A 26,041-nucleotide genomic window follows, 5' to 3' on the forward strand; every position below is an offset into this window, starting at 1 on the left:
TACGATAAATACAATTGTAAAAACAGATGGAAACTAATAACGAAAAGATAATGCAACAATACAGCTTAACCCAACCCTACTCTCACACAGAACCCTCCCCTGGTCGTACCTAAAACTAACCACCCCCCTGGTGGTGCCTAACCCTAACCACCCCCCGGCGGTGCCTAACACTAACCACACCCCTGGTGGCAGGGCCGGGCCGAGGCAGAGGCTGGAGAGGCTCCAGCCTCAGGGCGCAGTGTAGGAGGGGGCGCACAATTCATTCAGTTGTCATTCCCAATTGTGTTTGAAGCAGAAAGAAATAGGAAAAGGGGATACATGACAGTGACTGCAAGTCAGATAACTAGAGATTAAGGTATTAGGGAGGTTGGGGGCCCTGGGGCGCCTCTTAGTCTAGTAGCAATCAGTGTGTGACGGCTGGGGTGGGCGGTATGGAGGGGCGCACTTTGGTGTCTCAGCCTTGGGTGCTGAAGGACCTTGTCCCTGCTCTGCCTGGTGGTGCCTATCCCTAATCCCTCCCCCCTCCGGTGTTGCCTAAAACGAACCACCGCCTGAGTGGTTCCTAACCCTAACACTCCCCCTGGTGGTGCCTAATCCTAACCACTAGGGATGCACGATTTTAGGGAAAAATCGAAATTGCAATTTTTCTCTCAGAAATTGCAATTTCGATTCTTCCCCGATTTTTTTCAAATGCTGGGGGGGGGGGGGGGGTTCCGCACTGCCCGGTCCGCTGTCTGTAATACTTTGCTTCTGGCCCCGCTGTGCGCGGATTGGCCAGAAGCAGTGAATATGTATGAGTGTTAATGAGCGGGGGGTGGGGGGGCGGATCTACTCGAGCAAGCGGCCGGGCACATACAGCATTACCAATCAATGGCAAGCGATGGAATGACGGCGGCAGCGGTAGGCAGAGCTGTATGCTCTGTACAGCTCCGCCTACCACTGCCGTCATTGCATCGCTAGCCAGTGATTGGTAATGCTGCTGTATGTGCCCGGCCGCTCGCTCGAGTGGATCCGCCCTCCGCTCATTAACACTCATACATATTCACTGCTTCTAGCCAATCCGGTCCACACTGCCCGGTTCGCTGTCTGTAATACCTTGCTTCTGGCCACGCTGTGCGCGGATTGGCCAGAAGCAGTGAATATGTATGATGGAATACAGCTCCGCCTACCGCTGCCGTCATTCCATCGCTAGCCAGTGATTGGTAATGCTGTATGTGCCCGGCCGCTCGCTCGAGTGGATCCGCCCCCGCCCATTAACACTTAGGGCCTGTTCAGACTATATGCGTTCCTAGCCGTTTTCAGGGAACGCGTACTGGTACCAAAAACGCATAGAAACGTCTCGTAATGCTTTTCAATGGGGTAGTTCACATGTATGCGTATGAGACGCATACGTTTCTCATCCGCATTGCTGCACGCAGTTCTGTGCGATACGCATAGAAACGGACGCAATGAAAGTCTATGGACGCGTATCAAAAACGCGTACTATTGCGTTTTTAGCGTCCGTTTTCCTCTGCGGTTCCCATAATTCTTTTTTTTCCCCTGGGTCACGTGTTTGTGCAAAACGCAATAGAAAACGCATTCAAACGCAAGAAAAACGCATGCGTTTTTCAACTTGCGTTTCTTTGAATTTATACGCGTTCTACAAACGCAGCAAGTATGAACAGGCCCTTATACATATTCACTGCTTCTGGCCAATCCGCGCACAGCGGGGCCAGAAGCAAAGTATTACAGACAGCGGACCAAAAAACCGAAGGTACTGACGATCAGCAGATCGTCTTGCCACGAACCGCGGTTTCGGTTTTAAACCAAAAAAACGTGCAGCCCTACTAACCACTCCCTCTGCAGAAACACCCTTTTACACATAGAAATGATATCTTTGATAACGTAAAATCTGTACATTCAAACAAAATAATATGACAAAAACTATAACATTGCAAGCTTCTAAAATGATAACATACTTCAAAACTGTAATGTTCTAATGCTGTTAACGATATTTATCGCGGCACCTTTTTTTCCTGCTTTTTTCGCCATATTAACGATAATTGCATTTGAGTCTATGGCGGCGCCCTTTGCGTCCACCCTCAGCCGGCGCCCTTTTTTCCTGCTACCCTTTAAATCAATGTGATATTATTATCTATCTACTTATCACTAGAAACTACCTGTTACAGTCTGCTTGTTTTTTGCATCATTACTTATGATTGATATCTGACTGTCATTGGTATTATATTCCTATTATTGCTATCTGCCTCTTTTTAGCAAATATGCATTGGTAATATCTCCCTGTTAGTGGTATTCCCTGCTTTTCTTTTGTAGTTTCTTCATGCCATAGATATCTTCTCGTTACTTGTAATATCAATGCATTCTGATTATTTATTTATTTATTGTATTTATAAAACACCATATATTACGCAGCCCTGGACAGTGGTTAAGGTTACAGACAATATTTAGGTGGTTATGTATTTACTGTATTTTTCAGACTATAAGACACTCCTGACCATAAGGCGCACATAGGTTTAGAAGACATAAACTAGGGGAAAAATGTATACTAAACCTGGTGCATCCATGGTGAAGAGGCATCTTGTGGATTATGCCCCCTTGTACCTCTTGTGCCTCCCTGTGTCCTCCTCTGTCTCCCTTGTGGCCGACTCTGTCCTCCTTGTGTTCTCCTCTATGCCTCCCTTGTGCCCTCCGTTTGTCCCCTTGTCCTCCTCTGCATGGGCACAGTACAGGGAGTCCCCAACAAATTTGCGGGTTGGAGTTTCAGGAACTCCCTGCATTTAACTATAAGACGCAGTGACTTTTCTTCCCCACTTTTGAGGAAGGAAAAGTGAGTCTTATAGTCCAAAAAATACAGTACTTTCATTTTATTTACATTTCAATTCTATGTTTTTTGAGCAGTGATGCTCATTGTATAGGACCTCAGGTTGTATAACTCAGCCACATACGGGGCAAAATCTACAACATAGTCTAAGTCGTGGGCCAAATTGTTCAATAAGATTTAACGTTAATTGAACGGTCTCAAACTAAGTACAGTAACTTTAGCGACCATTGGGGGCTGCTCCTCCCCTTTCTTCAGAGTAGCACAGTGGAGCAGTTCAACCACTTGAGGACCACAGTCTTTTCGCCCCTTAAGGACCAGAGCCTTTTTCTCTATTCAGACCACTGCAGCTTTCACGGTTTATTGCTCGGTCATACAACCTACCACCTAAATGAATTTTACCTCCTTTTCTTGTCACTAATACAGCTTTCTTTTGGTGCTATTTGATTGCTGCTGCGAGTTTTACTTTTTATTATATTCATCAAAAAAGACATGAATTTTGTCAAAAAAATTACTTTTTTAACTTTCTGTGCTGACCTTTTTCAAATAAAGTAAAATTTCCTATACATTTGAGCGCGAAAGTTATTCTGCTACAAGTCTTTGATTAAAGAGGAGGGGAGGTAAGGGATGCCTGTACAGGGAGGCAGGTTAGTGGGGGAGGTAAGGGATGCCTGTACAGGGAGGCAGGTTAGTGGGGGAGGCAAGTGATGCCTGTACAGGGAGGCAGGTTAGTGGGGGATGTAAGGGATGCCTGTACAGGGAGGCAGGTTAGTGGGGGAGGTAAGGGATGCCTGTACAGGGAGGCAGGTTAGTGGGGGAGGTAGTAGGGGGGAGGTAAGGGATGCCTGTACAGGGAGGCAGGTTAGTGGGGGAGGTAGTGGGGGGAGGTAAGAGATGCCTGTACAGGGAGGCAGGTTAGTGGGGGAGGTAAGGGATGCCTGTACAGGGAGGCAGGTTAGTGGGGGAGGTAGTGGGGGGAGGTAAGGGATGCCTGTACAGGAAAGCAGGTTAGTGGGGGAGGTAAGGGGTGCCTGTACAGGGAGGCAGGTTAGTGGGGGAGGTAAGGGATGCCTGTACAGGGAGGCAGGTTAGTGGGGGAGGTAAGGGATGCCTGTACAGGGAGGCAGGTTAGTGGGGGAGGTAGTGGGGGGAGGTAAGGGATGCCTGTACAGGGAGGCAGGTTAGTGGGGGAGGTAGTGGGGGGAGGTAAGGGATACCACTACAGGGAGGCAGGTTAGTAGGGGAGGTAAGGGATGCCTGTACAGGGAGGCAGGTTAGTGAGGGTGGTAAGGGATGCCTGTACAGGGAGGCAGGTTAGTGGGGGAGGTAAAGGATGCCTGTACAGGGAGGCAGGTTAGTGGGGGAAGGTAAGGGATGCCTGTACAGGGAGGCAGGTTAGTGGGGAAGGTAAGGGATGCCTGTACAGGGAGGCAGGTTAGTGAGGGTGGTAAGGGATGCCTGTACAGGGAGGCAGGTTAGTGGGGGGAGGTAAGGGATGCTTGAACAGGAAGGCAGGTTAGTGTGGGCGGTAAGGGATGCCTGTACAGGGAGGCAGGTTAGTGAGGGTGGTAAGGGATGCCACTACAGGGAGGCAGGTTAGTGGGGGAGGTAAGGGATGCCTGTACAGGGAGGCAGGTTAGTGAGGGTGGTAAGATATGCTTGTACATGGAGGCAGAGGAGGGGATGGCCAGGGCAGAAGTGTCAGCATTCCTTTACATAGCTAATAAAGGAGCTGTCCTCTCCTACACACCACTATAGAGGTCAGGGCAGGGGAAATGCACCACAGAGAAGAAAACAATTACTGCAGTTACCTTTTACATTTATAGATATTCATGCAAAGAGTAGGAACACCATATCAAAATGTCGCGCTGAAGGGGGCCCTGAGCCACGTGCAGGGGGATAGCGGCGCAGGAAGGGGGAGAAGCAGGCACACAGCAGGAGAGAAGGGGGGCCTTCAGAAATAAACGCAGTGGCAGTGGGCGGGGAACGACTCAGCTCTTCCTGTTTCCAGACGCCGGAGCTCTGCGTGCCACTGGTCTTCTAGGTCTGCAACGCCGCTCACTGTACTCCCTGACTGGCAGAAGTACAGTGAACAGCATTCAAGACTGAGAAGACCAGTGACATGCAGAAGTCAGTCGCCTGGTACCAGGAAGAGGTGAGTCGTTCCCCGCCAGCTGCCACTGTGCTAATTTCTGTGTGGAAGGGAGGCCCTAGCTGAAAAGGGGGGGGGGGGGGGAGTTGGGCCCCTCTGCGCTGCTCCCCCTTTCAGGCTACCTTGGGGCACCTATAGATGCCACCTATGCTGGGGGCATCTATAGCTGGCTACCTATACTGGGGGCACCTGTAGCTGGCTACCTATACTGGGGGCACCTGTAGCTGGCTACCTATACTGGGGGCACCTGTAGCTGGCTACCTATACTGGGGATACCTATACCTGCCTTCCTATACTGGGGGCACCTATGCTTGGCTATCTATTCTGGGGGCACTTATAACTGGCTACCTATACTGGGGACACCTATAGCTGGCTACCTGTACTGGGAGAACCTATGCCTGGCTACCTATACTGGGGGCACCTATAGTTTGCTACCTATACTGGGGCAATTATACTTGACTACCTATATTGGGGGCACCTATAGCTGGATACCTATACTGGAGGCAACTACTCTTGGCTACCTAAACTGGGGCAACTATACCTGGCCACCTATACTGGGGGCACCTATATCTGGCAACCTATACTGGTGGCAACTATATCTGGCTACCTATACTGGGGGTAACTATACCTGGCTACCTATACTGGGGTCACCTATAGCTGGCTACCTAAACTGGGGCAACTATACCTTGCCACCTATACTGGGGGCACCTATATCTGGCAACTTTATACTGGGGCAACTATATTTGGCTACCTATACTGGGGGTAACTATACCTGGCTACCTATACTGGGGTCACCTATAGCTGGCTACCTAAACTGGGGCAACTATACCTGGCCAACTATACTGGGGGCACCTATATCTGGAAATCTATACTGGGATAAACTATATTTGGCTAGCAATACTGGTGGCAACTTTACCTGGCTACCTATACTGGGGGCACCTATAGCTGGCTACCTATATTGAGGGCAACTATATTTGGCTACCAATACTGGTGATAACTATACCTGGCTACCTATACTGGGGGCACCTATAGCAGGCTACCTACACTGGGGGCAACTATATTTGGCTACCAATACTGGTGGTAACTATACCTGGTTACCTATACTGGGGGCACCTATAGCTGGCTACCTATACTGGGGGCAACTATATTCTGGCTCTAGGCCCTGCATATGACACTAGTTCCAGGCCCCATGTATTCTAAGACTGCCTCTGTTGGATCCCACTCCTGAAACAAGCACGCAACTACTCCAGACTTCAGTCACAGCACCTGATCGTGTTCTGAGCCAGGGTCTATAGCTAAAGTATTAAAAGGCACATAATTGGCAGGAAAGCCAGGCATGGGCATTGTTTTAAAGGAAATTAATATGGCAGCTTTCATACCCCTTTCAGTTCAGGTGTCCTTTAAGCTGCTTTTACACTTGTACGTTGCCGGGATTCCATGCCATGGGATCACCACACCGCATGAGTCAGTATTTTAAATGACCCTGTGTGCAGAGAGTGCCGACAGGGTCATATGCGTAAGCCCGCCCTTATTCAGTGATGTATTCCCTGCCGGGCAGGAAGTACATCACCGGAATTCCCGTCAATCCGAGCATGCTCACTGCGTCACGTCGTGCTCCGTCGTTTACTCTTACTGCATAGCGATAGACTTGCATTACTGCATAATCCATGCTTGTAGGCAAGGATCATACGGTAACGCACTGTTGGCTTTGCATCGGGATTGCGGTGATTTGACTACTTCCGTCTCACCACATCACATTAAGGGCCGATTGACACTGCAAGAGCTTTTTAAGCACTAGTTATTTAAAAGGCTCTAGCTAAGGCAATACTATGGGGGATTTTCATAAAATCACTTTGCCCAAGTGGGATGACACCCATAGCATTACATTAGCAAGAGCTTTTCAAATCACAAGCGCTCAGAAAAGGCTCTTGTAGTGTGTATGAGCCTTAGAGAGGAAATCCAGTGAAAATAATGTAATAAAAAAGGTGCTTCATTTTTACAATAATTATGTATAAATGATTTAGTCATTTAGTTTGCCCATTGTAAAATGTTTCCTCTCCCTGATTTACATTCTGACATTTATCACATGGTGACATTTTTACTGCTGGCAGGTGATGTTAGTGGAAGAAGAAGCTGCCTGCTTTTTTGGCAGTTGGAAACAGCTGTAAACAGTAAAACAGCTGTTATTTCCCACAATGCAATGAGGTTCACAGACAGGAAACTGTCAGGACCATGGCCCTGACATCCTACTGTGGAAGGGGTTGATCCGTTTGAGAAAAGGAAAAGATTTCTCATAGAGAAAGGGGGTATCAGGTACTGATTGGGATGAAGTTCTATCCTTGGTCACGGTTTCTCTTTAAAGCGGATCCGAGATGAAAAACTAACTATAACAAGTAACTTGTCTATCTATCTTATCTAAAGTTTAGATAGATAACACAGCAAATCTAGCTGTAAACAGCTTTAATAGAATATGATTATGTCTTCCTGTGATACAGTGACAGCAGCCATGTTGTTTGAAAACATAACACAGAGGCAGGCTTATCTGCATCTTGAGCAAAAAAACCTAATTCTCCCTCCTCCCCTCTGCCTCTGAAATCTCTGGCTAGTAACACCTCCCCCTCCTCCTGCCCAGACTCAGCTCCTATGAGCCCTTGCTACTGTCTTAAAGTGCCTTGGCTCTCTGAAAACCTGTGGGCGTGGCTTGTTTAGTTTATAGGGAATTAGAGTATTAAAACAAAAACAAAAAAGTATTTGGCTTGAGGAATGCCCTATAAACAATAGGAAAGGAACACAATTATGCAATGAGTAAAAGTTCATCTCGGATCCACTTTAAGTGTGAAAGTCTACAAAGACTGTCATTGACTTAGTACCCTCTTACGGTAAAGTTGCTTACCGCTACGCCATAGTGTTAAGGGGCCCTCAAAGTGGCCATACACAATACAAAAAAGCATTTGATGCCCCCTCCACCCCTTCCCCCTTACTTTTTTCGGGCTAAAAACAATTGGTGATATAGAAAATCTGAAAGCTCTAAAAAAAATTCAATGAGAAATGTGGTTGAACTGATCATGAGTGGTGGAAAATTCTATCAGTTTTTCTGAAGATTGAATGGAGCAGGATAGTTTGTATAAATTGTTTGATGTATAGATCCAAGCAAGTTTTTTTTTTTTTTTTTTTTTCATTGGGGAACGATTGAACCCAAGCACATGATACATTTGTCAGATTTCTCAAAAGTTACAATTAGATGGAAACAGTGGCGTAGCTGCAATTCATGGGGAACCATCTCGCAAGGGTCATAAAACAAGTGTGGCCATCAGGATCTTCACACCCGGAACAAGTGTAGCCACCTAAACACCTGTGTCCATATGCAATTCCATGATTTATTGTACCAGAAATGAACTATTTATTACTATTTATTAAAAATGGGGGAGCAGGCATATATTAGATGCCATCCTTATTTTCACTGCTCCCCCCTGTTCTCCGCCCCCTCCTTTGTACTCAAAATCCTCCGCCGCCGCTCAGTCCAGGTCATTGGAGTCAGGCGGTAGTGCGCAGGTGCGTGCGGCCAGGAGAGCTCTGCGCGTGCGCACGACGGCACAATAATGTCATCATGCTGTCGTGCACACAATGGGGAGTGGTGGGCATGAGGTTGGACCCCTCCTTCATTTTTAATAAATAGTTCAGCTCTGGTATCCTTTAACGTCCCAGAACCATCAGCCCTAAGTAATACAAATACATGTCCATTTGTCCACTCTGCTCTCCGGTTGGGTTGGCCTGGTCAGTTTGAGGAATGCAAAGTGTTGGCAGATGACTTCGCTGTGTGTACATTTAATTGGAGCACCAGGAGGCATCTCTGTAACTGTGATTTAGGAGACGGCAACATCTGTCCTCTGCAGGCCTTTATGCCTTCCAGCAATGACAGCTGCCTCCATGACGGTGGTGTTGATATTTATCAGTTAAGCTATTGTGCTTGGCTAATAGAGAGAGGATGCTGCAGAGTCATCCTTGTATTCCATTACTGGATAAACAAGGAGGGAAGAGGTACCTGCAGAGCACAGATAGCAGAGCCTGCAAAGGCATCATGTGACACTATATATGTAAACAGAGACCCCAGCTAGGTTTTAGAGTGTTAGTCAAAATTTTTTGTTCATATATGGACCTTATGCATGTCAACCCTCCAGCTCGGATCTCTTTGATGGGTGCTATGAGCCACTAATTTGTCTTGGGAAGGGGAGTTCGCCAGGGTTGTCCTTTATCCCCACTTATTTTCAACCTATCCTTGGAACCCCTGGCACGCTCCTTTTCTCAGAACAATATTTTCGAGGGTATACCAGTAGGCTCACAAAAGATGTTCTCCGCGCCTTTTGCTGATGATGCCCTATTATTTTTGGCCTATCCAGAAAGAGACCTGGACAATACAATATCCCACATACAACTTTTTGGCAGATTGTCTGGCTTTCGTATAAACTACCATAAAAGCGAGTTTATGTTCCTCTCTCCTAGATATGTACCACAAGTCCACCCCTGGCTGGATTCTCTTAAAATTTCCTACCGTAACTCTTTCATAACATTCCTGGGCATTAAAATTCCCAGACAGATTGACCAATTATACAATTTAAATTATTCCCCTCTAATAAAAAAAAATCACAAATGAATTACACAATTGGGAGCATCTCACCTTGTCCCTAACAGGCAGGGTACATTTGATAAAAATGTTTAGTTTTGTACGATTATTATACCCTCTATAAACTTTACCCATCTTACTTAAGCATAAAGATAAAAAAAACCCTTGAAACAGCGTTTATTCTTTTCCTTTGGAAGTCAAAAAACGTAGAATTGCCCTAGCAAAGCTCAAAGCGTCTACTAATAATCTAGGCCTCAATTTCCCTGACCTGAGATCTTATAACCTGGCTGCTATATCCCGTCGTATTAGAGATTGGCTGGGAAACACTAGCTATTACACCCCTACTATTATAGATAAATAAATATTCTACCCTTACTCTCCCATTGGAGTCTTGCACACACCACTAAGGCAACTCCCTGACCATGTAAAGAAAAATGTCCTAATTCGTGATACGTTAATCACTTGGAGAGGAGTAAGAAGGAAATATGGTCTGCAGGGCTATATTTCGCCGACAATGCCTTTTCGAGGGCACCCAGGATTTAAGCTGGGTGACATACATAAGGTCTATAGTGATTGGGAAAAAGGTGGATAACTCAATTGGGGGCTTTTTTGAGCCAGGATAGATCCTTTTTACCTTTTGAGGCGGTGGCAAAGAAATTTGCCTTACCTAAGCTACATATTTTCTATTACCAACAAGTCCAGTGTTATGTACTGGGAATACTGGGGAATGGGGAAAGATGGATCAGTGGCTTCTAATTCTCATTGTGAAGATCTTTTCAATAACCCTAAAACCAAACAATCATTGTCATGGTTATATGGCTTTTTGAGTGAGACCCAAATACACCGCAAGGACCACTATCTACACCTACAAAAATGGACAGAACTATGAAGCCGCATCTACACGCGTAGATGCGGCCGCGATGTTCCTTATCAATGGAGCCGCTGATGCGGCTCGATTGATAAGATCCGATAGGACAGATCTCCGTACCGCCGATTCCCTGCTCGCTCCCCGCGAGGGGACAATGGCAGGGAATCGAGCGGAAGATAAGCGGCGCCGGCGGGGACGAGCGGGGAATCGAATCCGGCGCACGCGTGGCGAGCGGGGACGCGGCAGGCACGCGGAAGAGGCAATCCGGCGGCTAATCGAGCAGCCAGATTGCGGCCGCATCTACGCGTGTAGATGCGACTTTAGAAATGACCAAAGATACCTTCTTTGAAGTTGCAAAAACGGGGTGGTCGGAAGTGCGCAAAACTATGGTAGCAGAAGTCTGGCGAGAAATGTATTTAAAAACGCTCTATAGAGCTGATATTCCCATAAAAGGCCCATATAGACATGGTGATGGGACCCCCCTTAATCCATGCCCTAAATGTAATGATCCTAACCCCACACTCAACCATATGCTTTGGCAATGCCCCAATATACAAGCATTCTGGTCAACGGTAGTTACATTCCTAAATTCTCTTTATACTGTAAAATGCAGAGAACACCTGATCTTCTTCTCTGCCTGTTTCACAGCTTATCTCGGGTAGAAAATGAAAAATCTACCTCAATTACCAAATGGGAACATTTGTTACTGCTAGCATCAAAAAAGCAGTAATGAAAAAATGGCTGGATCTATCTTCCCCCACCACACACGGGGCTTGATTCACAAAGCGGTGCTAACCCAGTTAGAGACTTTAGGTGTAGAGTTGGGCCGAACGGTTCGCCGGCGAACCTGGTTCGCGCGAACCTAGGTGGTTCGCGTGCGGGTACCGCACGCGAACTTTATTGCGGAAAAGTTCGCCCCATTGCGGTTCGCCCCATAATGCACTGAGGGTCAACTTTGACCCTCTACATCACAGTCAGCAGGCCCAGTGTAGCCAATTAGGCTACACTAGCCCCTAGAGCCCCACCCCCCCTTATATAGGCAGGCAGCGGCGGCCGTGGCCACTCGTGTGCCTGCATTAGTTAGAGTAGGGCGAGCTACTGCAGTCTCTCATAGGGAAAGATTAGTTAGCCTTAGCTTGTCCCTGGCTGCATACCTGTTCATTGATCCTGCCACTGCATACCTGTTCATTGATCCTGCCACTGCATACCTGTTCATTGATCCTGCCACTGCATACCTGTTCATTGATCCTGCCACTGCATACCTGTTCATTGATCCTGCCACTGCATACCTGTTCATTGATCCTGCCACTGCATACCTGTTCAGTGATCCTGCCACTGCATACCTGTTCATTGATCCTGCCACTGCATACCTGTTCATTGATCCTGCCACTGCATACCTGTTCATTGATCCTGCCACTGCATACCTGTTCATTGATCCTGCCACTGCATACCTGTTCAGTGATCCTGCCACTGCATACCTGTTCATTGATCCTGCCACTGCATACCTGTTCATTGATCCTGCCACTGCATACCTGTTCATTGATCCTGCCACTGCATACCTGTTCAGTGATCCTGCCACTGCATACCTGTTCATTGATCCTGCCACTGCATACCTGTTCTGTGAACCCACCACTGCATACCTGTTCTGTTCAGTGGACCCGCCACTGTATACCTGTTTAGTGAACCCGCCACTGCATACCTGTTCTGTTCAGTGGACCCGCCACTGTATACCTGTTCAGTGGACCCGCCACTGCATACCTGTTCTGTTCAGTGAACCCGCCACTGCATACCTGTTCTGTTCAGTGGACCCGCCACTGTATACCTGTTTAGTGAACCCGCCACTGCATACCTGTTCTGTTCAGTGGACCCGCCACTGTATACCTGTTTAGTGAACCCGCCACTGCATACCTGTTCTGTTCAGTGGACCCGCCACTGTATACCTGTTCAGTGGACCCGCCACTGCATACCTGTTCTGTTCAGTGAACCCGCCACTGCATACCTGTTCTGTTCAGTGGAGTTTGGTGTGTCAGTGTGAAGCAGTACCTTAATTACACTCCCTGATTGATGTATACACATGCAAGATGTTTTAAAGCACTTTAGGCCTGTCATTTAGCATTCAATGTGATTTCTGCCCTTAAAACGCTGCTTTGCGTCAAATCCAGATTTTTCCCGGTGACTTTTGGCGTGTATCCCACTCCGCCATGCCCCCCTCCAGGTGTTAGACCCCTTGAAACATCTTTTCCATCACTTTTGTGGCCAGCATAATTTTTTTTTTTTTCAAAGTTCGCATCCCCATTGAAGTCTATTGCGGTTCGCGAACTTTAACGCGAACCGAACCTTCCGCGAAAGTTCGCGAACCCGGTTCGCGAACCTAAAATCGGAGGTTCGGCCCAACTCTATTTAGGTGTGATAACCATTGCACCACGCTGGTGAAAAGCCAGTTTAGGCGTGATAAGTTTAGGCGTGATAAGTTTAGGCATGATAAGTTTAGATAAGTTTAGATCACGCGCAAAGTCCCGCATGCAAAGCAGCGCCATTAAACTCTATGCGAAGTGCACCAGACTTTGCTAGCGCAAAACTTTTGATCAGCTGTGCACTGCGGTGCTAACCCAGTTGGTGCTTAAATTTATCACGCCTAAACTTATCACGCCTAAACTTATCACACCTAAAATTAACACACCTAAACTTATCACACTTAAACTTATCATGCCTAAACTGAGTTTAGGCGTGATAAAGGGCTTTTCACCAGTGTGCTAACTGTTAGCACCGCTTTGTGAATCAGGCCCAAGATGTTTTAGTTCTTCTTGACCACCTTCTCCACATGGAAAGACTCAATATAGAAAGACATACATCTAAGACAGTCCAGAAATGTTTTAATACATGGCAAGTCTTTATTGAAAAATGTTATACAAAAGAACAGATAATTCAAATTATGAAACCCTTTGAAGATACTACATGGTATTTGAAGGCTAAGATAGTGGGATACTTAGGAGGCCTAGAAATGTAATTATCTTCATCACAAGTGATTGAGACATTGGTGGGGTGGATTGGGGATTGGACTGGGGTTTCGTTGGGATATGGGGAACCAGTTTGATTTTGATTTTAGTTTTGTTTATACTAATGGATATACGTCTGAGAAAAAGCTGTATTTACTACTTACAGAGAAATTACCTGTATAACAAGGTGGAAATATGTTCTTGAAATTATGCACAATATAAAAGAAAAATTTAGATCATTGACCACTTTGGTCTAACTAATTAGACACTTTGCTATTGATATATACCTAAACTCAATATTTTCTCAGACATGTGTATAATGGAAAATTTGTTAGCATGTAAAGTGAATTTCTGTATAACTCTGATGTTGAATGGCAAATTTTGTTCACTTTCTGCTACTTTAATAAAAAGATGGTTAAAAAAAATAGTCAAAATACACTCTGCAGTAAAAACAGATACACCATGTAGCCTTAACATCGCAGTACGGTAAACTGCGTTATATGACTTTATAATGCAGAACAATAAAATTCCACTGTGAACCTAGTCTTAAAGTGAACCTCCAGACTAAAAATCTACTCAGCAGCACTGAAAAGGCTTGGTGTTTCTTTAACAGCTTCACAGCATCAGAACTTTGTTTTTCTTACCCAAGCCTCATTTTTAGCTGCACAGAAGAAAACTGCCAAGGCATTTTTTCCCCAATGCTGTGCAAAGCATGATAGGATTTCTGATATTGTTGTTCTCGTTCTGCTGTTTTGGTGCAATTTTTTTCGTTTTGAATTTTGAATTTGAGATTTGAAGCCTAGCGTGTGCAGCTGGGAGGGGTGATCAGGCCACAGGACAGTTAGAACTGTGTCTCATGCTCCCTGTCATCTCCTTTCAACCAAAAAGATGTCTGCCCCCATGAAAAAGATGTCTGCCCCCATGAAATCACAAACGTTTGCCTGTTCTTTTAAAACAGGGTGGATAAGAGATTATACTACCTAAGAATTTCAATTAGCATAACTAATGTAACTTAATGACAGTATTTTTGTTTAGGCTGAAATTCCTCTTTAAGAATGGTACACACTTTCAATCTTGATTATTTATTTTAAGTATTTATATAGCGTCAACATATTCCACAGCACTGTACAAAGTATAATCCCTACCATAGTCACATGTCTATGTATGTATTGTGTAGTGTATGTATCATAGTCCAGGGCCAATTTAAGGGATACCAATTAACTTATCTGTATGTTTTTGGGGTGTGTGAGGAAACCGGAGGGCCCGGAGGAAACCCACACAGACACGGGGAGAACATGCAACCTCCTTGCAGATGCTGACCTGGCTGGGACTCTGGGGGCTGGGAACTGGGGACCCAGTGCTGCAAGGCGAGAGCACTAACCACTACGCCACCGTAGACTAACATGACTTCCGGGCCGACACAGATCGCCGCAACTCGATGCAGAAGCTGCGTGGTAACGTAGTTCTTGACCTGCGTCAGTGATGTGGCGAAAACGTCACTTGCGTCACACCGTATTGTCACAATATGAAAGTCGCCATAGACTTTCATTGCACGGCGCTGAGGTGCGATAAAAAAAAAACGCACTGCCCCGGTGTGAAAGGGCCCTGATATTACTTGTGGCAATAACGTGAAAAATATTATGTTGGCATAAAAACAGAAAATGAACAGATTTTTTTTTTCTTTAAAAAAATAAATAACTGAATATGAACATATTTTTTTTCTGCACAGTTTTGTCTTCTCAGAGCGCCTCACAGTTTCTGTCAAGAAAACGAAGAGCGAATTCCTTCTTCGAAGAGAGCAAGCGGGGAGATCTGGAGCGGGAATGTGTGGAGGAGCTGTGCAATAAGGAAGAAGCCCGAGAGATATTCGAAAACACCCCCGAAACAGTAAATAGAGATGATGGATTCTCCTCCTTGGAATTTGTAGTTGTTGTATTGAGTGAGGCTGGGAACACACTAGGCAGGAAAACCAGCATTGCAGAAGACGCTAAAGTTTTTGCCGCTAATGCAAGTCTATGGACCACATGTAAGAATGCATATATGTGCATTCTACAGTGTGCGTTTTTGAAAATGCACAACTTGCTGCATGGTTTTCAAAAACTCATGTAAATAGCACATAATGTTCTCACTGGAGACACAGGGGAATACGTCTTTACATGCATTTTTTTAAATTGCGTTTTTCTTTTTTGTAATTGGCTACTGCATTTAAAGGATATCTGTAACAGGAGGGCTATGGAGGATGCCATATTTCTTTCCTTTTGAAGCCATACCAGCTGACTGGCTATCCTGCTGATCCTCTGCCTCCAATACTTTCAGCCATAGACCCTGAACAAGCATATGCAGATCAGGTGTTTCTGACAATGTCAGAGCTGACAAGATTAGCTGCATACTTGTTTCTGGTGTTATTCAGACACTACTGCAGCCAAATAGGTCAGCATTAGTACCTTTGAATCTTGTCAGACCTGATAAATTATGTCAGAAACACCTGATCTGCTGCTTGCTTGTTCAGGGTCTATTACTAAAAGTATTAGAGGCAGAGGATCAGCAGCAATGCCAGACAACTGGTATTGCTTAAAATGAAATAAATATGGCAGCCTCCATATACCTCTCGCTTCAGCTGTTCGGTTCAAGGTTAATGTTAAGACTTTAAGGCCACGTTCACAGTGGTCATTGCATTCACTGTGAGTGACAGCAGGAACGCAGAGGATCGGAACAGCGATGCCCCACATTATCCGTAGCATCAGGTACAGTGAAGCATACAGTCATTTAAAAGTATGCTTCACTTCTACTGTTATGATGCCCATTTTACCAGTAACGCACTGCAATAAGCTACCATAATGCAACCCAATATACTGCAACGCATCCACCACACTGTGACTGTTGGCATAGGTAGTGCCTTGCAGTGCCGCAAGCTGCCTTACAAAGTGGCTGTTACACTGCACCGTAACACACCACTGCAAACATGGCCATACAGGGGGTTGTGGTCAGGAAGAGGTAGATGAGAAGTACAGGAGAAAAGGGGGATGTGATTAGTATTGATGGGAAAATATACATTTTCCCTAAATGCAATACAGTCTATGAGAATGAGAAAATACGTTCTCAAGACCATTTTTATTTTTGCGAAAATATGTAACTTGCGAAAAATTCCATCATATTAATACTGTATATATGTAGCGTAGTGCACATCACCCTAGAAGTGCAAGCACCAGGGCCGGGCCGAGGCAGAGGCGAGAGAGGCTCCAGCCTCAGGGTGCAGTGTAGTAGGGGGGGCACAACTCAACTCAGCTATCATTCCCCTATTGGGCATTATTCACAAAGCCTTTTCACCTTTTTTCCTCTGTTTTCACCTTATCTATGTTACATTTTTAAGCTTCCAAAGAGCAAAAATATAATATAATTAAAGTAAGAAAGAGAATATTGAAATTAAGTTAAAAACAAGGAACACCAAGAGCCCCAATAGTGTAATATGTACTGGTAAATGGTTACTAGATAGAGTAAATATTAATACTCACAAACCAGGGTTACCAGCAGGCAACCACTGTAAAGGCAGGTGGGGAGATTTTCCTGACCCCACTCAGGAATAAGAAGTCTCTCTCTGTAGATGAGAAAAAGGGGGTTCAACCCTCCACCCAGGTGGACTCAATATTATGCAGGAGAACAGAGGCACCAAAAGGATAAAAGGAAGCTAAATGAGCTTAAAAACCAAATTCTTGGTAAATAGAGGAGGTAGTGGTGGACTTACCTCCTCCAAGTAGACACACAACGACTGTAGTAAAGACAGTCAATATATTTTATTTATGAACTCCAAATATGCAACGCGTTTCGCAGGTTTGATCCCGCTTCATCAGGCAATAACAACGGAGCAATAGCATATGTGGTCAGTAGAAGAGCCAGGCACCACCGGAAGTCCACCACTACCTCCTCTATTTACCAAGAATGTGTTTTTTTAAGTTCATTTAGCTTCCTTTTATCCTTTTGGCGCCTCTGTTCTCCTGCATAATTGAAATTAAGTTAATCTGGAACAACTCACTTTAAATGGTTATTTTGCTTGTAAATAGTGTAATGGTTAAGGGCTCTGCCTCTGACACAGGAGACCTGGGTTCAAATCTCGGCTCTGCCTGTTCAGTAAGCGAGCACCTATTCAGTAGGAGACCTTGGGCAAGTCTCCCTAACACTGCTACTGCCTATAGAGCGCGTCCTAGTGGCTGCAGCTCTGGCGCTTTGAGTCCGCCAGGAGAAAAGCGCGATATAAATGTTCTGTGTTTGTTTTGTTTAAATGTGCTGAAAGGTTATTTTTATCTATTAGGTGATAAATATGTCATTTTATGAGAGGTTTTGTGAATATAGCTCAATTGTGTTTTGAAGCAAAGAGAAATAAGAAAAGAGAATACATAGCAGTGACTGCAAGCCTAAAAACTAGAGATTAAAGTGTTGGGGGCCCTGAGGCACCTCTTAGTCTAATAGCAATCAGTGTGTGACAGCTGGGGTGGGAGGGATGGGGGGGAGGGGGGAACACTTTACTGTCTAAGCCTTGGGTGCTGAAGGACCCTGTCCCGGCTCTGGCAAGCAATACCAACACGGGCAGTGGCGTAGCTAAGGAGCTGTGGGCCCCCGATGCAAGTTTTACAATGGGGCCCCCCAAGCACTCTATACAGAACAATTAATACGGCGCACCAAAACCTGCCAATGGCAACTACAGTGTCAGAGGTGCAAGAAGGGGATGGGGAGCAGTTTGTTAATGATTACCGCTATTCAAAGTATCTTAAGAAGTGATTTTTATGAGCACAGGACCAATAGAGAGCTAATACTGTAGTTGAGAGAGGGCCCTTCAGTGCCCCTCTGGCCCAAGGGCCCCGATGCGGTCGCAACCTCTGCAACCCCTATTGCTACGCCCCTGAACACGGGTATAATGCAGCAAACACTGCTCGTTAAATGTGCACATTATTTTCATAGCATAAGAAAAACACTATTGTAATATGGACATTTCAAACCCTTTATCCAGAAATCCACTCTAAAAAGTGCATTCTGAAATGTATCACAGGTGGCATCAGCTTTATTGTGTCAGGTGATCTCTGCAGAATGCTAGTTTACCGAGAGTTCTAATGCCAACAGAAAGTATACCTGCTCTCCCAGAGTGCCCTGGGAGGAGACTTCCGCAAAGCTAAACAGCCTAGGCTAAGCATCACTGGAAGAGCAGGGTTACATACCAATATACAGCAATATATAGATATAGAAAGTGCTTCTGGTCCTGAAGCCAGGAAAATTACCATAAAATTGGTAATTTACAGCCTTCTACTATAAGTCACTACAGGGTCTACATGCAGCAATACAGCAAGATGCAACATACATAGTGTGAACTCGCCCTAAGGGCTTGTTCGCACTATGGGCTTGATTCACTAAACTATGACTTATATCACCAGCGTGCTACCGTTTTTGCGCATGTTTTCGCATTTTCGCACGCAATCACGAATTTCCACATGCAATTGCGAATTTGCACCCGCAATTGTGCACAAAAATTTGCAAATGCGTGCGAAAATTCGAACGCGAAAACGCTAGCGCGGCCATTAAATGAGTTTTCACGACTTAGTGAATCAAGCCCTATGAACGTTTGTGTATTTTTTTTAAACACTGGTGATTTTAAAAATCATCCTAAAAGCGCTTGTGCAATGATTTCCTATGAGAGTGTTCACAGATGAGCGGTTCGCTAGCGATCTGCTTTCGAAAACGCTGCCTGTACCATTTTCTGAGAGCTTTGGCTCAATGGAAGGTATAGGGAAATCGCTAAGCGCTTGAAAAAGCGCTTTGTATAGCGATTTCCCCAGCGGTTTTAAGAATAAATACATTGTTGCATTTATTCTCTTCTGGGGCAAAGAGTTCACTTCCTGACTAACGTCAGGAAGTGAAAATCTCAATTGCTCATCAAAAGTGCTTAGAAAAGCGCTTACACAAAATTGCCCAACGTTCAGAAAACTCCGGGAATAGCTTGAAAAGATCAAGTACAAAAACGCTCAGTGCTTGCGATCACGCTTGCAATTTACCGTATTTTTCGGACCATAAGACGCACTTTTTCTTCCCCAAAAGTGGGAGGGAAAAGTACCTGCGTCTTATGGTCCGAATGTAACAATTGAGACCACCCCCAGGAGCCCACACATACACAGCAGCTGACCCCCTGCATCCACCGCAGGAGCGCATAACTTACTATTCCTCCATACATGAACTTGATCCCTTTCAGATGCCCGCTGGTAAACAACCTGGGACGCTGTCAATCAGGGATGCTGCAATGGCCAGACACGCTAACTCCCGACGTCCACCGCACCACTTTATGCATCTGCTTCGACTCTTATCTTCATATATTCCTATAAGATGCCCGGCCCGTTGTCTAATTACGTGGGGAGTGGGGACGCAGTCAATCATGGCCAATGCACCGGCCAAACACGCTGACCCCACGCCGTCCATCACACCAGCACTCGCTATTCCTACTGTAATCCAAGAAGTGTGGTTGGGACAGCACCCATGTATAGGAGATAATGTGCCCAGGCAGTCGGTCTTCCACACCACTGGAGCCGTCAAGTACAGGAACACAGGTTTTGCAGGCACCAATGTAGTAAATTATAGCTTCTTTATTGGTCACATCAGACAAAGCAGAGGGTACAACGACAGACTGCTGTTTCGAGCATCTGAGCTCTTTATCAAGTTGTTCAACACTGCAGTTATAGGGTATCTATAGGGTATCTATCTTATAGGGCCAGGCATCTTATAGGAATATATGAAGATAAGAGTAGAAGCAGATGCATAAAGTGGTGCGGTGGACGTCGGGAGTTAGCGTGTCTGGCCATTGCAGCGGCCCTGATTGACAGCGTCCCAGGTTATTGACCAGCAGGCATCTGAATAAAACCTATGGAGGCAGAGGCCAGGCAGAAAACTGATGCGGTGGACGGCAGGGGTTAGCATGTCTGGCTGCTGCAGCAGCCCTGATTGACAGCGCCATCACGAGATTGGCCGGCAGGCATCTGAAAAGGACATATTTTGAAGAAGAGTAAGTGATGCGCTGGACGGCGACCTGGACAGAGAGAGGGGGACACAGGACTAACAAAGGAAGGACATGGGGGACACATAATGGACATAGGTGGACACAGAAAGCGCTGAGGAGGTACACAGAGGGACACAAAAGGTAAAAGGGGGACCGAGAAGGTACAAGGGAGACATACAAATTTTGGGGAATTGGAGGAACAGGTTCATAAGACACCCCTGTGCCATGGACGCACCAGGATAAATATGTATATATTTTTTTTCCTGATTTTTTGTCCTCTAAATCTAGGTGCGTCTTATGGTCCGGAGCGTCTTATGGTCCGAAAAATACGGTATAATGTGAACATAGCCTTATACTCCCTTAACCTCCCTGGCGGTATGCCTGACACAGTGTCAGGCTAGCCGCCACAGGGGATCGCATGGCCCCGGGAGGATTATTTTAAAATAAAATTTGTTCCATAGTCTTCAGCTAGCACTTGGCTAGCTACCTATGCCCCCCAAGTGCCTCCACTCTCCCCCCGATCCCCGCCGCAATACATCTCCCCCAGGGATCCCGTGATGGCGCAGCCTCCCGACCAGCTCCAGGCTTCGCTATGGGGATGATCGGGACTGCGCATGACGTCATGTCCGACCATCGCCATAGCGACGACTGAAGCTAATTGGGAAGCTGTGGCTCTCGCGGGATCGTGGACGGGTGAGTGTTGCCGGCGGCGATCGAGGGGAGCAGATAGGTGCTGGGGGACTTGGGGGCTACAGGTAGCTAGCCTAGTGCTAGCTACGAAGTATAAAACAACATTTATTCCAAAAATCCCTCCCGCGGACGCAGCCTCATGAACTGCGTAGCGCCAGGGAGGTTAAAGGGGCACTATGACAAAAAATTGTAAAATTTAAAATATGTGAAAACATAGACAAATAAGAAGTACGTTTTTTTCCAGAGTAAAATGAGCCATAAATTACTTTTCTCCTATGTTGCTGTCACTTACAGTAGGTAGTAGAAATCTGAGAGAAGCGACAGGTTTTAGACTAGTCCATCCATAGGTGATTCTCAGCAAGGCTTTTATTTTTTATAAACATATTCCCTAAAAAGGATTTAAACAATGATGCTGGCCAGCCTCCCTGCTCGCTACACAGTTTTTTGGCAGTTGGACAGAGCAACTGCCATTCACTAAGGCCTCAATTCACAAAGGTTAACTCCAGTCTTTAATAACTCTTTTGAGCTGTTTTACAGTTATCACATTGATATCACCATGGTGATAACTGTAAAACAGCTCAGAAGAGTTATTAAAAACAGGAGTTAAGCTTATTGAATTGAGGCCTTATACTTTTAAAAATAAATAAATCCCTGAGAATCCCCTATGAAGAGATGGACTAGTCCAAAACATGTTGCTTCTGTCAGATTTCTACTACCTACTGTAAGTGACAGCAACACGGGAGGAAAGTAATTTATGGCTCATTTTACTCTGGAAAACACGTTCCTATGTGTATATGTTTGTACATATTTTAAATTTTACAATTTTTGCCATAGTTCCCCTTTAAAGGGATCCTTAAGCCTACAAAATAAAATCAGTTTTACTCACCTGGGGCTTCTACCAGCCCCCTGCAGCTGTCCCGTGCTTTGGCAGTCACTCGCGGATCCTCCTGTCCCCAGCCGCCAGCTACTTTTACTTTCGGCCGACAGGCTTACTGCGCCTGCGCAGGCCTGGCCACACATCTCCTTCTACGCGTTCCCGTCTGCAATAGCACCCTGCGCAGCACGCTATTACGGACGGGAACGTGTAGAAGGCTACACGTGGCCACGCCTGTCTGGACTGTCGGGAAAGTGGAAGTAGCTGGCAGTGGGGCACAGGAGGACCCGAGGGTGACTGCGAGGGCACCGGACAGCTGCAGGGAGCTGGTAAAAGCACCAGGTGAGCAAAACTAAAGTGGCTAAATTGAGAAATGGGCACTATAAGCAGACAGTCAGCCTCTATTGTATATTCCTCTTATGTAAGGTTTACAATTTGATTCTTGCAGTAATTAACTATTTTTTCCACTTTTATTTTTCCAGGAATATTTTTATCCAAAATATTTAGGTAAGCTAAACATGAGACATTGTTTGTATCATTGTAAAGGTAGCCATTAATGATACAATTCTACAAACGATCGATTGGAGATTTGTATCATTAATGGCCACCTTGAAGTCTAAAAATGTTATGAAATGGGTTTTACCCCTATAGTGCTCCTTACTAAGTCCTCTTTAAGAAGGGAGGCTGAACGGTGCGCTTGCCCAGTAGTTCAGTTTCCCATCTGCCGCCCCCCCAGTGCAATTTAGGTGCAATTTAAATGCAGCTGAACTGCAATAGTGGTTGCAACAAGCGTGTGAAGCGCTGACACGTGGTGTTGATACTGGGTGCTGGAGGAACTCGTAAGGTTGAGTCTATCTGACTTCATGGGGGGCCACCTGTCTGGCGCAGGTGCGGTTTCCGATCGTGCTACCCTTCTGCACTGAGTAATAGGCATGCTCAGTGGAAACTTTGAGAAAATTACTTCAAATATCTCTGCAGCCACGCCTCCTACACTCCTCAAATTTTGAGGGTATGGAGGGGACCTCCCGACCTACCTCTGTGCCAAATCGCAGCCCCCAAACCCCGCTGGTTGTCGATATAGAGTAAACAAATCTATCTCGGGAACCAGTGGGGCTGGGGTGCTGCAATTTGGCATGTTAGAGGATACCCTCAAAATTTGCGGAGTGTAGGGGGCATGGCTCCACAGATATCTACTGCAGCATAAAATAATAGGAAATCTCTCAGCATAGGATTATACCGTGCATGGGGGCAGTGTAAGTTTTAGGGCAGCACAATCGGACACAGCACCAGTACTGAGCACTAGCCAGTGCCCGGCCAGTGCAGGAGAGCAGATGACAGGCGGTGAATTCACTACCTCAGCTGCCTGTGTGAAAGGGGGATTACAGTACTTTTATTGTAAGTTGCTAGTAGTGTTTAAATCAGTTTTTGAGCCAGCTGCAAAAGAGCAGTAAAGGTGGTCACACATCATTTTACATTTCTTTTCAATTCAAGATTTACAGTCAATTTTCTGATTGATTGAAAAATGTGAAAAATCTGACCAATGTACCACACATGTGTGTTTAATTTTTCCCAAATTATGAAAAAAAAATGCATGTCTCTACATTACAATATTGTCAATCCACCACATACACACCATACAATCTTGCAAAAAATTGATCTGAAATTTCCACCACTCCCAATTGGGAAAAATCAGAAAAAAAGGATATCTGATCGGAATTTTCACTCCAATTTAAATTTAAAAAAAGCTTTCGATTTTTTTGTAGAAATGATCGTTTGTATCAAATTGCTTTAAAAGAGGATCATTTTATTAGAGGCAAAGGGAAGGATCGCTGCAACCACCGCTATCTATACCACAGGAGCAGAAATCTCAGGTTTTAAGTCATGCAGGCAAAAGGAAGTATTCCGCTACACCGAGGCTGGGTTAAAAGCCATGTTTTCAACTTTATTAGCACATCAGTAGGCACATACAAGGCTGACGCGTATCGGAGCTCTAAAAGGCTCCTTAATCATAGCCAGCATATACAAAAACTACACAGGTTTAAAAAGTAAGGTGCCCGCCCACAAAGGGGTATGGCTACCTCTTTAAAGAGACATAAACAATTTAAACATATACACAATATGTAAAATCCAATAAAAAACCAGATATGACATGGTTGAGCATCAAAGTCAAGTATACGGTAAGCATAAATTCCTCGAATCATATTGTACAGAACTTATGATATATAGTTAGTAACATATGATACATAAGGGGATACATAAGGTTGAGGACGTTAATGGGAAAGTAAACAAAAAGAAAAAGAAAAAGAAAAGGAAAGGAGGAGAAAAGAGGGGAGAAAGAGCACCTGGTTCAGATTCTAGATGATTAGGTTCTTACATCATAGGTTAGGCTGATATCCATTTTGGAATTCAACCCTGTGGGCAAACGTGTGCCCAATCTCCATATCCAGAATGCCTCACGTTTAAGAGCTGGCAGATGTCTGAGGAATGAATCATACATCACCCAGATCTCCAGTGTCTCCAAGCATTTTCTGAGAGAACACCAGGGTGTTATGACCGGCTTTATGTTTCAGGGACTAGAGAGAGTGGTACTCTCACCTAGAGGGGGGGATCTACGCAGGCTATTACTTAAACGTGAGGCATTCTGGATATGGAGATTGGGCACACGTTTGCCCACAGGGTTGAATTCCAAAATATCATAAGTTCTGTACAATATGATTCGAGGAATTTATGCTTACCGTATACTTGACTTTGATGCTCAACCATGTCATCTCTGGTTTTTTATTGGATTTTACATATTGTGTATATGTTTAAATTCCTTTGCATATTTAAAATTGATTTTCTCACGAACTACAAGATCTTTTTGAAAAATAAGTTGTTTTGCATTGTTCTCACTATTCTCTTTAAAGCTGCGCCACTAACGGTCCAATTTCTAGCGAAAAATCGTTGGGGCGATCAGAAATTCTGATCAGAAGGGAAATAATGTAATACATCGTTCACTACACCATCAACGAACCAATCCTTGCTTCCTATCTAACACAACCAACAAGAAAATCCAAATTTTGGTTCGACGAAAATTCATTCGGACAACATTTTTTTCACTCGTTCATAATCGATTGTGTCCACCAATGGAGATTATTTACAACCAATCCAATCCGAATTTCTGATCGCTCGAACGATTTTTTGCTAGAAATTGGACCGTTAGTGGCCACCTTTACATACATAGCAATATTGGTGGCGATAGCATGTAAGGGGGTTTTGCAATTAAATGCTAAAGTCAGCATGCAATTATGCAAAATCGCGGTTCCTGATTATGTTTACAAATGAAATTAACTACGATTTTGCCTGAAATTTTGAACTGCGACTATGAAAAATTTGTGTTCATCACTACTGGTCCAGTCTGTTATTTCATTGTGGTTCACTCCATGGAATGAACCACTGTAATTCCTAAAGTGAAGACCGTCCTCTGCAGGTATTGGAGGATGGCCCTGAGGTTGAGCACACTAATCGTTTATTAGAAGATAACCATGTCATAGACGTAGTAGCAATGGCCATAGCAGCCATGTCTCAGTGCCCATGGACTTTAGCAGTGTAGAGAATGTAAATTGCCCAATCAGCTCATATCCATAGGGTAGGAAAAGATGGTATTGCTCAAAAGTGCCTACTTCTGATGGCCCCATAAAGCCCCATAATGTCTAGCTAGACCACTGAACCATGTGATAACATTTGTGTTGGTGTTAAAAAAAAAATATTGTACTAAAAAACTGAAGGAGCCTCATTATCATGATCCTTGACGCATTCTTTTTTACAGCTTGCCTTGGCAGCCACCGTAATGGTAATAAGATCGCTTACCTGGACTTCGATGGCCCAGCTGACCTGAGATCGTGTATTACTGGTTCGTATATCAGTTACTATCTTTAGAATATGTCAAGGAATAAGCTTATACAAAGTACCATGTAAGTGGTTTCTACAAGATCAGTGATCATGGGGGATGG

The 26,041-nt window shown here is 45.0% G+C and overlaps 1 protein-coding gene and 1 long non-coding RNA gene across 2 annotated transcripts in view; one reads left to right on the plus strand and one right to left on the minus strand.

Moving 5' to 3' along the window:
* LOC137547264 (uncharacterized) overlaps positions 1 to 26,041 on the minus strand; it is a 62,321-nt gene that overhangs the window by 15,940 nt on the left and 20,340 nt on the right. The gene's annotated exons all lie outside the window — the stretch shown is intronic.
* The window catches only part of PROS1 (protein S), a 120,655-nt gene that overhangs the window by 10,469 nt on the left and 84,145 nt on the right, over positions 1 to 26,041 (plus strand). Inside the window, exons 2-4 of the mRNA XM_068270661.1 lie at positions 15,185 to 15,342; positions 22,532 to 22,556; positions 25,858 to 25,941. Coding sequence (XP_068126762.1) covers positions 15,185 to 15,342; positions 22,532 to 22,556; positions 25,858 to 25,941 — 267 coding nt within the window. The remainder of the gene's footprint in view (positions 1 to 15,184; positions 15,343 to 22,531; positions 22,557 to 25,857; positions 25,942 to 26,041) is intronic.

Source organism: Hyperolius riggenbachi, chromosome 2 (genome assembly GCF_040937935.1).
Source record: "Hyperolius riggenbachi isolate aHypRig1 chromosome 2, aHypRig1.pri, whole genome shotgun sequence".
In the NCBI taxonomy this organism is placed as follows: domain Eukaryota; kingdom Metazoa; phylum Chordata; class Amphibia; order Anura; family Hyperoliidae; genus Hyperolius; species Hyperolius riggenbachi.